Consider the following 10,818-nt stretch of genomic DNA (forward strand, 5'->3'; position numbering starts at 1 on the left):
GAAGGTCGCAGGCCTGTCATAAACGGCTACACTAACAGAGAGGGATGAGCGTCCGGCGACCCCCGGATTTGTGTTGTAAAGCGATTCACAAAATGAGGGAGGGGCTCGTCCTTCCTTTGGTTGAGTCCGAGTAGTGCAACGGAAGGCTTCGACCATGCATAGGCCACGAAGTGGAGCTCAAAGTCCTTGACGAGCTGGTCGAAGGAAGCCATCGTTCCGGTCTTCAAGACGCCATTCCATGCGTGTGTTGGCCCTCTCAGAGTGGTAGGAAACGTTCTGCACATCAGAGCATTAGAGGTTTCGTATAGCATCATCTGGGCGCGAAAAGCAGCTACATGGTCCGCTGGGTCGGTGGAGCCATCGTAAGCGTCTAGGGAGAGGAGCCGAAAGTTCGGGGGGACTGTCTAATCCTGTATCTCGGGTGTGAACGGAGATCCTTGGTGTGCGTCCTTCCCGAGCTCTCCCCTCGACCTGCGAACCTCCTTCTGCACCTCGTCTAGTCGCTAGCTGATGAAGTGCAATTGGACTCTAAGAGAGTCGGTAGGCTCTAACTATAGTGCATCAGGTTTTGGGTGGCCCCTCGGGTTCGCCGTCACTCGATCCCCGAGTGGGGCCAATGGGACCCGAGGCGAAGCGGGAAGCTCCCGAGGTGGTGTGCGGGCTTGAACGGGTGGCTCCTGTTGCCGCAGTGGTCGGACGGCCGGCGGATGCAACGGACGAGCGACGAGTGGAATAATAGATTGCACTATATCGGTCAGAGTTCTAACTTGGTGGGTGAGGTTGTGAAAGGCCTCGGATGACACGGGCGATGGATCGACGGGGGCGCCGTCGGGTGGCGACAAGCCCGGGTCGTTGAATATCCGCTAATAGCGCTCTGAGGTCGTGACGGGGCGTTCGTCTCGGGGTTCATCTCGCGGGGGATGTTGTTCCGGGGTGCCGACCGGACGCAACCCCACAGCTGCGGGTTCGCCAGAGTGGATCTGCTGATCGCTCGATATTCAGAGGGCCCTCCTTCTAGCGCGAATCTGTTAGTATAAACAACTTTATGCCGTGGCCTCGGGGCCACGACGCGGCTTGGTTGGGGTCCGAATGACGGGGATCTGGCACGACCCCTCTCGAGATCGTCCATGTGGCCGATTACGGTGGTCCGGTCGGGCTGTTGCATCGAGAGGAAGGCTTTTCCGTAGCGCCGGGAAGAAGCAACCCTGTCCTTGCACCTGCACACAGGTCGGGTCGGAAGCTCGGCCCGACCCCTCCAACGATCAAGTTAGCATATGTGGAGGGGGTTCCAGATGAAGAAGTCTTTTTTCCCTCTCCCTCCCGCTTAGAACTCGGGGGTATTTATAGGTAAGTTTAGTGTTACCTGATGTGCCTGCCTGCAGGAGCAGGATCGTACCTCTGATGGCGTCTGACATTGCCGTTGGCGTTGCTTGGAGAACCGAACTGCCGCAGGGTATGGGCGAGCCTCAGTCGCCGTTCTCCTCTGCCTCGGCCAAGCATGTTGGGTCAGACAACGATGAAGTCGTTGTCTGAGAGTGGTTGACGTCAGCGCACATCGCGTCGGCATTCTCCTCTGCCTCGGTCACGTCGTGGCGCGTCATGTCGCCATTATTACCCTCATCAGTTTACATAGAACATGATATGTGTTCTGTGCATTAGGATGTTCAGTGACATCATCTGGATCTAAATCCCTCCATAACAATAGCTCAACAACAAAGTATATGACTAAAAAGAGATACTATATCTGGAGGCATTCTCAGATTTCTATATGGATCTTGGCGTGGACCGAAAACCCAACCAAAGTATTGGGATCCAATTTGAGTCCAATTGACAGGTCGAAATTGGAAGCCTACTGCAGATCTTAATGCGGAAGGTGGTTGTCTTGTGAAGTGAAGGAAGATCCGAAGAACACAACAGGAGAACATGACAAGGATCATGGTGGAAAAGAGGTGAGAGAATGCAGGAGTAGAGGGAGGGAAGGATTCGGATAAAGATAGAAAAGAAAGGAGAGTGGGCAGTAATTAATTCATTGTCATAACAACAATTGTATGTTCTTATTCATCTCATTACCATCGATGCACTGCATCAGATTTCTTGACGAGAATCCAATGGCCGTGGGAGACGACCAATAGAGGAGGTCATGCTCTGAGGACACAGATGGGGCCTCAACATGATCTTTGCTATAAGGAAACAAGCACACTCCAAAACACTCACTCAGCTACCGGCCAATATTCTAATTTATGGGTGGTGCAAAGACATCGGTGTCGCCGGAAGAAGCCATCGTCGTACGGCATCGCCCGTAGATATCTCAAAATCCGGCATGGGTCGACGTCCACAGCGCGGCCCGATCGACCGTGAGCACTGTATCGGCCCCCTTGACGTTAACTCGGCCGGGTCGGGGTTGATCGATGACATGACCGGGGACTGTAGCAATGGCCGGGATGAGGACGAAGGAGGTCGCTTTGCTCCGCGGATGATGGATCCGTGAGTGGTGAAGAGATGCCAAATGGTCTCCATCTGCCTTGGAGGCGATCGACGCAAGTGGAAAGAGAGGGAAGTTTGGCACTGTGGAGCTTGGAAGCTACCATGAACGCCGGTCCATTCTCACCTCGGCAGTTCCAAAGGCTAGAGTATGGAAGCCATGGACTCTAGCAGAGGGCAGGAAGGAGCATGTCGTTGCTTGTCTCGCCGGTGCCACCACCAGCCGAAGTTGATGTGGCGGGTTTGAATTAGACGAAGGTTTCCTTACATGTATGTTACTCTAATCGCTACAAATAGATTGATGGATTTAGATCCAACTAGGAATGGTGTGGCATGCCAATGATCGTATGTTGAGGATAAGGAACGAGTGGATTAGCACAATGAGTCTTCTATCGAGCTACATATCAAGGTTCTTTTGCTTCTCATTAAAATCATGTTGGAATTAAGCAAAGGAAATATGGACCTCAAACGCGGGCTAATGTGATTTGGTTTTCCTTTGGGCGGTCCCACATCATAATTCCAAAGCCAAAAATCTAGGCTATATATGGTGTCCGAATACTGACAATATGAATTTAAGAGGCAAGATTATGACACCTCCAAATCCCATATTAGGATTTTCTAAACTAACAATTTTATTTATTTAAATAATAATTTTATATTTTTATCTTAAGATTTTGATTATTATTAATTTTATAGTTAATTTTAACCATTGATTATCATTTTTTATTTTAATCAATTTAATTTAATAATTCATAGTGATGTAACCCTAAGCATATGCAGTGATGTACATAAGAAGAAAAGGTATACCTGCAGTCACATATGTGTATATATATATATATATATATATATATAGAGTGCTTGTGATTGATTGGTTTGACGTGCATGGGACACAAAAATTAAATGCTGGGTTGATTCCGTAGCTTTCAGCTGAAGCTGATGAGAGAGAAGGGTGAGGAGTTGTAGTGCTCACCGCTGGATGAGGCCAAAGGCGTTTAAGTAGCCATATATCGATGAGTGAGGACGACATGAACATATCGATACATCTAATAATTATTGCCTGCAATAATTGCTTCTTATTCATGCTTATTATCTGATCAATAAGAACAACGCATGCACTGAGGGTTTTACTCGCCAAGAATTGAAGTTGTGTTTGGGGTTGCATCGACAGTATGAAAGGCTGTCAGTTGTTTTCAGGTAGAAAGCTGATGTCCCAACTAATCGTTCATCGTGTACTCGAACTTCGTGTGAAGTCCTTAATTTGGACACTTGGAGAACACAGCACCGGTCTCAGTAAGTAGCAGTACTCGTGTTATCCTTTTGGATGCATGTTTGCTTTCTTCCAAGCAAGGAAGATGATGCACAACCAGTATTCATCATATAGATTTGACAGCGTGGAACATAAGTTACCATCGCCTTTACATTAACGTGCAGCTTTGCTCCATCTTTCTATGAACACACACAACATGGCACGATGAATGAAGAAGAAGAAGTCGCTAATCTTGGGAGGGACGGCTGGAGCCAAAGGAAGTCGGGGGAAGGACACGTCCGGCGCGGCCGAAGCCTAAGTCCACGCCGCAGCTCTCCGCGCGGTACCTCGCCGCGGCTGTCACCGAACCGTCGACACCGGCGCTGTCCCGCCGGTCGAAGCTGATCCTTTCTGGCATCTTTGCGGTGCCGGCTGTCACGTTCACTGCCTTGTCGCTGACGCAGCCCAGTAGAAGTCCTGACCCTGACGCTCGCCTCGGCCTGCGGAGGCTCGCCATCTGGTCCTCGGACTCCGATGCGATGGAGAAGTTGGCGACGCTGGCGGTGACCACGCTCCACTCGATGCTCGCTTCGCTTGGTGCCGACTCGGTTCCCCCGTGGGAGATGAAAGGGTGTGAAGTCATCGACAAGCTCTCGATCTCGAACAAGTCCGAACTCGCCTCGCTTCGGACATCGTCGTCTCGTCCGCCATCGTCACCAACGACAATCTTGGCCGACGTTAACATGGTGAAGCTTCTCCTTTGACCCACCACCGCCTTGGGACCTCGCCCGACCTTCTCCTCTTCTTTGACCTCTTTCCCTACCGTTCCCTCTCCTGCCGCGGAGCTCAAACATGGAGGGAAGGCAAACACCTCCTGCTTGATCAAACCGGGACTGATTCTTTTCAGTGTCAGCTCGCTCACGAGGTGGTCATCTCCACCACACCTCTCTCCATGTTGCACGAGCTGCTTCTTGAGGTTGTCCGATCTAGCATCGGATAAGGCTTCTTTGTCGACGTCGGTGGCGTTCTTCCGGGAGCACGGGCACGGGAAAACGCTGAGGAACCTCTTGCTGTTCGCGTCTCTCTGCCCGCAGGGGATCGGGTGCTTGCGGGAGTCACGAAGCAGCTGACTCCGGCTGTTGCAGCTCGTCTCCGAGCTGGTGCTGCCGGCCCTCGACCTAGACCTCACCCTCACCTTCACTTCCTTCTTACTCGGCGTCCCGAGACCGTTCTCCGGCGCGGGTGGCGCATCGCCGTCCATGACTCCGCTGAAGTACTTCTCCGCATCAAAGATTTCGATCTCCCCGTCGGCAGTTCTCCTCCTATTTAGGATGACTTGACACGACAAGCTTTCTGGCGTGGGACTACCGATCTCCGGTGGGAAGCTCTCTCTAACAAGCGCCAGATACGTGGAGAAGGAATCATCTCGGGCACTGCTTGTGCTGTTCTCGAAAGCAAAGGGAGTCTTTGGAGCTACCTTTACAGAGGCCATGTGGTCTCTATTCAACCTTACAAAGAGCAGCGTCAAGAAACCTCAACAGAAAGGACACAAACGAAGAAGTATGTTCGATGCTAATTTACAGAATCTAAGATTAATGATCGAAAGAAATTATTGAGATGTATCCAAAAGGAAGACAACTCTAAATCAAAGATTAATTATGCATCATTCTCTAAAGGCAAAAGCATCATTAAATAGTTGAGCAGGGAAGGAATAGCTCCAGAAGGAGAAACCTGCATCCGTTTGGACCTCCACTCAAAGAGAAGCTAGCAGGGAGAGAGGAAGAATCTTTATCTGAAACCAGGATATGATGCATTTGGCATGCCCGGGTGGTGCTTTATATAGGCTTCGAGGTGGATGAGACTTAGTGTTCAATGTGACATATTGCCAAATAGTTACTGTAGAAGGGTTTACGGGTCAAATAATTTCAGGAACTTGATGAATGTTCCATCACAAAACATGAAGTAGAGAGTTCTCATTTACCTATCTTTCCTGATCATAATGCTGATATATATATCTCCTGTTTGATATCACCTTTAGCCTCTACAAGAATCAAGTAGATATATACTGGTGGATGGATAACACAATGAAGAGCATTTGTGCTGGTTCAATCATTTGCCTCTGTTCTTCCACAACCACAGAACACAGCAGCTCAGTTCATTGTGTTCAGAGCGACATTATAGCTCATGCAATGGACCTCGGATTACTTTGAACTGATGTATTGGTTGCAAGGTCATGAAATTTCTTCTGTCCTCTCATCTCCAACTTCTGCTTCCTCAATAGATGAAGAACATGGACCATAAATGACGTTGAGTTCTAAATAATTAGTGATACCGAGGTCTAATCATGGAGCACGGAGGCCCATCAAGAAGAGAACCTGAAAACAATCGATACATTAACTCATCAATAGGCGATGAAGCTTGGAGCTTCACTACCTACAGCCAGGTGACAGGAAATAGTGCCATTTCAACTAAAGAGATGATGCATTTGTAGCTGGAAAAATCAACAGCATGTGGCAGATCAATTGAACCACAAGAAAACATGTGGTTGACATGGATATGTTCCCAATCTAGTTGTAAGATTGAAGAGCTGATGCCCCAAGTGATGATCACCCAACTCCAAATCTGAGCTGACATGGAGCTTAGGCCGACTGCATTTTCACATCATTCTGAGACACATCTGTTCCATTACTTTTGTGTGATCCATGAATGATGGGATGACTGGAGATTGGTAGTGTGTGGAGACTCAGATGATCTCTTTCTCAAACAACAGATGCCAATCCACCACTGAAGGAGGCAGCTGGGGTGGGAAAACAGGATGGCTTTGTGATTGCATGCATACTCTGGGCATTTATCAGCAGAATGTTGGGCGAGTTGTCAATGCCAATGTCCAAATCATGACATTCCCATCCAATTCATTAGGCCATGAATGGGTAAGTTGGCTTTGAATACTTTCACATCAGACTGCCAAACCTGCAGAGTCATGCAAAAGAGACATCTGTGTGAGCTGAGCTCGGCGCCATGTGAAGGACCACTTCATCTCCATGGCGGAGACTCCCTCAAGAATATTTCTACCTCTGGTTATGCTCCCCATCATGATGGACAACATATGGCAACTTTGGATGAGGGAAAACAACACAGCGTAAGACCAGTTTCAGAATGGTGAGCAAATAAGAAAGAGATTTCAGAGCCAAACACTTGGCAAGCATTCTAAAAGCTCATCAGACTTGACACTGAACTGAAACTTGGCAAGTGTATGACTGATGACACATGGAACAGTGTTGCAAGTCTAATCGAAGCCATTGTACAGTTCTATCAATGCTGTCATGAAGATAGCCAAGCACAAGAAATTAGGTTCTCTGAACACCTTCTTCTTGATTGCTTGATGTATTCAAGAGTGGAGGTGTCCTGACTTCATTACAGCACTCCACACAAATCCAGAAATGATTAATAATAATGAAGAAAAGGCAGATGAATTGGTTGAAAATCTCTACAGCAAGCAATGATTCAAAGAGAAAAAGAAACATTTCTTCTTGCAGGAGAAAAGCTTGATGAAAATACTGACCTTAACAAGATGCTGATATGCATGATTTTTTGTGAACTGGATTCACTGGACATCTAAAGCTCATTACAATATTTGGAATTCCTAGAATATATTGATCCAAAACCAGAACAAAGTTAAATGCATCTTATGATTAGAAAGAATCAGTGAAGCCCCATATGGGGCTCAGTGAATCAAAAAGCCCAATCCACTAATCTTGTTTTGGTTTTTGTGTTTTTGGATAGGCTATGATCAATTGGGTTTTGTTCTCTTGTCCTATCAGCATTATCTATTATGTGAAAGCGATAAGCCGCTTAACATCTGTCTTGCTCATTGACTGCTTCTTACTGTTCTCAGGAATCCTCTTCTCTCTATTATTGAGTCTTGTTGTGATGAAAACTCCATACTTATCCCCTGAACTTTTATGTTGAATCAATCTTTTCTCAACTTTGACATCCTTTTCCTTTATATATTTGTTTGGGCTGTGATTCAAACCAAAGTAAAATTACCAATTACCACAGTAAAATTCTTTGTGCACAAGGATTAAAATCAAAGCAAATGAATCTCCTGTTGGCACACAGTTGTTGGGCTGGCAACTCATAAATTCAGTCCATAATGGGCTTAGTTAGCCCACAGCTCATCCTCTCTTAATCTAACCCTAATTAATATTAGGGGGTGTGGTGGCTGTTTTTGGAAGCAGAAAAGTCATAAATAAGACTGGAGAAGAAAATAGTCACAGGATTCCAAAGAAAAAGAGGAAAACAAGACAGGAAGAGAAAGAAAGGGAAGAACAAGAACAACGCAGAGAGGTTGTTATCAATCATCTAGTAGTGTTCTCATCTCAGGTTAGATCAAATCTACAGTAGACTCTTGTTGTGATTACTTGGGGAGGTTTTAGATATTGTTGGCAGTGACGTGATCCTTGTATCACATTTATTCTCTTGTGATTATTGCTAGAGTTTAGGACAAGAGATTGAGATTTGTATATTCATTATTTTCATAATGGATTATCTCGTTTACCTCATGGTTTTTAACTTTCACGTTGAAGAGGTTTTCCACGTATATCTTGATATTCTATTTGATTATGATTCCATTTAATTCCGCTGCATGGGCTGCTAATATTTGTTCATATACAAAGGTTATTTCTATTTATATTCCCATCAACAGTCAGGTATCTGCTGCTTTCTATGTTACATCCAAAGCTATCAACAACGACATCTAATCATCCACTCTCCAATGCTTCATAGCGTTCGATCTCTCGAGCTTTGCTGTTACTGCTTCTTGCCTTCCCCCTCCCCCTTACCGAAGGCCAAAAGGATCTCAAAGGAACACATCTTAGTCACTTTTACAAGGTGCAGTACTCAGAGGACACTGTGGCAGAAGGCGATTGAGACACGTTGGTGGCGGGATTTACGGGCGGCAGAGTTCTTGGAGAAGCAGGCGATGGAACACAGTACAGATCAGGAATGATAGGGAACGGTAAACCGGCGAGGGATGAGGATGGGGTGTGCGAAAAATCCATGTGCAGTGATCCGACAACGAGTCGGCTGCCGCCTTTAATGCCGGTGTCCCCCGCTGGACGCTGACTCGTCGAGCCGTTCGCCGTCCTCTGCGGGCGACAGCCGTTAAATTTGGGCGCCATGATTGTGAAGCTCGGCGGGGCCGCCCCTGTCGACCTGTCCTCACCAAATTGCTTCCTTGTCTCTGCTCCGAGCTGGGAGCCAACCTTATCATCCATCCTCATCACCATCGTCACCATCGGTAATCTCAGCAAAATTCCTCGGTGCGGAACGCATTGCAGGTAGCATCTGATGAATATTTTTCTTCGGAATATCGAACAGTCCACATGAATGAGATCAAACATTCTTGAGTTATATCTTTAGCATGGCTCGCTTTGAACATCCTATAACATAAACCTCAGAATTCATATGTTTCTCTCATTCTATCAAGAAATATTCTAAAAGCATTTTTAATGTCTTGTTCTCCTCTATCGAATCCTACGGATACATACCGACTTTTTTCTTTTGCTAGAATTTCTTGTCTCGGTGCACACTAACTATGTAAAACATCTATCTACAGTTTGATACTGTGAGCAGTACTGTGAAGTGTGAATCGTCCAAGATTTGGTCTCTATCACTAAGTCTCTATATATCATTAAGATCGGCATGGCTAATTGATTATGATGGGCTGCATCTCCTTCCTCCTTCAGATCGAGACAATGGAATGATTAGTTGAAGTGTCAGAATACTTGAGCTTTGAGTCTGCGCACAGAAATAAGATTCGTGTCCTGGTGTCTGTCATGTCAGGTTTGGGCAGGTTACGATGGAGAAGAGAAGAGAAAGGAGATGGCTTGCAGGGTTTTTGGCATCATCAAGCAGTAGTAGGATTTCTCTTGCTAATAATACATGTAACATATGCTGATGCAAATAACCGAGCCTTCTGCGAGAGGGTCTCGTCCGTGGAATGGTACGAGAATACTAGTGGACTACAGATCAACCTAGGACCTGAGGATGCTCCTGATGATCTCGGCCTGAGGGCTGCCGGAGTCCATAGTCGACATCAGGTCGGAGAGCCGGTCGCTGAGGTCGTCCACCTCGCGGTGCAAGCTCTTGATGTAGCTGCACGTCTCCTTCAGCAACTTAGCCGCCGACGCCTGCATGCATATATATGTATATGCGTCCACGGATCAAACACAGAGGGCGACGTGAGGCAGGCAGTCGCAAATGGTGGCGGATAAAAGAGACTGACGCGGTAGCGTTATGGCTGCTGGATTGCTTACCCTGCTCATGCTCCTGCGGCGAGACTCCGGGAGCAGAGACTGCAACTTGGAGATGAGCTCACTGATCTCCTCGTCGCTGATCCTCGACGACGACCTCCGGCTCGACATCTCCACGGGCATAAACCTTCTTCTTTCTCTCTCCTCCGTCGGGGGGGAGTCAAGTACAGGACTTATAGAGCGCGGAGAGGAGAAAGGGAAGGGGAGAAATGTAGAAGCGTCTTCGGAAGGCAACGTTTCAGCAAACGTAATGGTATGGAGAGGAGACTCCATGGCCTACATGTCTCACCGTGCCACCGACGGTGGGTCCTTCTTGTTGCCCATGGCCAATGGACCAACGGCGGCAGCAAGTGTGGCTACCTTCCTTGCATGTCAGTGTAACCAAGAGGGACTGAAGCATTGATGACGCCTCGGCTGGGTGATGCATGGTTTAACCATTTCACCATGTACCCGAAAGATGCCTCGTGTCTCTCTTGCTGCTTTAACCTTGCGGCTTGCGGCTTCGGATGGAGTAGGGCACGAAGCGCCCACGCATCACGCGAGCCCGATCGGCCGAGATGGCGACGTGCGGCGGCCCTTGCAGAGCGGGACATGAGATTGGGTGACAGGACGGCGGCAGCTCGGTCGTTCTCCGGAGGCGCTGCCGACGGCGACCGGGGCATCTGGAGACCATCGGTGCGTCCACATCGCGGTGGTGCATGGCGGTAGGGTGAATCACGGGGCTTGGTCGGGAGGCCCACAGCCTAATTATTAGGTCCGGTTGCGCCCTTCCATCGA

General features: G+C 47.8%; 2 protein-coding genes across 3 annotated transcripts; both read right to left on the reverse strand.

The window, feature by feature from the left end:
- Positions 1-3,766: 3,766 nt before the first annotated feature.
- LOC103991827 (protein PHYTOCHROME KINASE SUBSTRATE 2-like) lies at positions 3,767-5,556 on the reverse strand. Of its 2 annotated transcripts, none has more exons than XM_065160946.1 (2): positions 5,459-5,556; positions 3,767-5,226 (listed from the first exon to the last, which is right to left on the reverse strand). In XM_065160946.1, exons 1-2 carry the CDS (start codon positions 5,539-5,541, stop codon positions 3,975-3,977), a joined length of 1,335 nt encoding a protein of 444 aa, XP_065017018.1. In that variant the 5' UTR covers positions 5,542-5,556; the 3' UTR covers positions 3,767-3,974. The 2 variants fall into 2 exon arrangements, with proteins under 2 accessions (XP_065017018.1, XP_009409642.2); XM_009411367.3 differs by having other exon boundaries at positions 3,767-5,235.
- A 4,067-nt stretch (positions 5,557-9,623) lies between these two features.
- LOC103991414 (transcription factor ILI5-like) lies at positions 9,624-10,414 on the reverse strand. Its single transcript, XM_009410870.3, has 2 exons — positions 10,045-10,414; positions 9,624-9,918 (listed from the first exon to the last, which is right to left on the reverse strand). Exons 1-2 carry the CDS (start codon positions 10,312-10,314, stop codon positions 9,763-9,765), a joined length of 426 nt encoding a protein of 141 aa, XP_009409145.2. The 5' UTR covers positions 10,315-10,414; the 3' UTR covers positions 9,624-9,762.
- Positions 10,415-10,818: the final 404 nt, after the last annotated feature.

This window comes from Musa acuminata, chromosome BXJ3-7, assembly GCF_036884655.1.
Source record: "Musa acuminata AAA Group cultivar baxijiao chromosome BXJ3-7, Cavendish_Baxijiao_AAA, whole genome shotgun sequence".
NCBI classification, from domain to species: domain Eukaryota; kingdom Viridiplantae; phylum Streptophyta; class Magnoliopsida; order Zingiberales; family Musaceae; genus Musa; species Musa acuminata.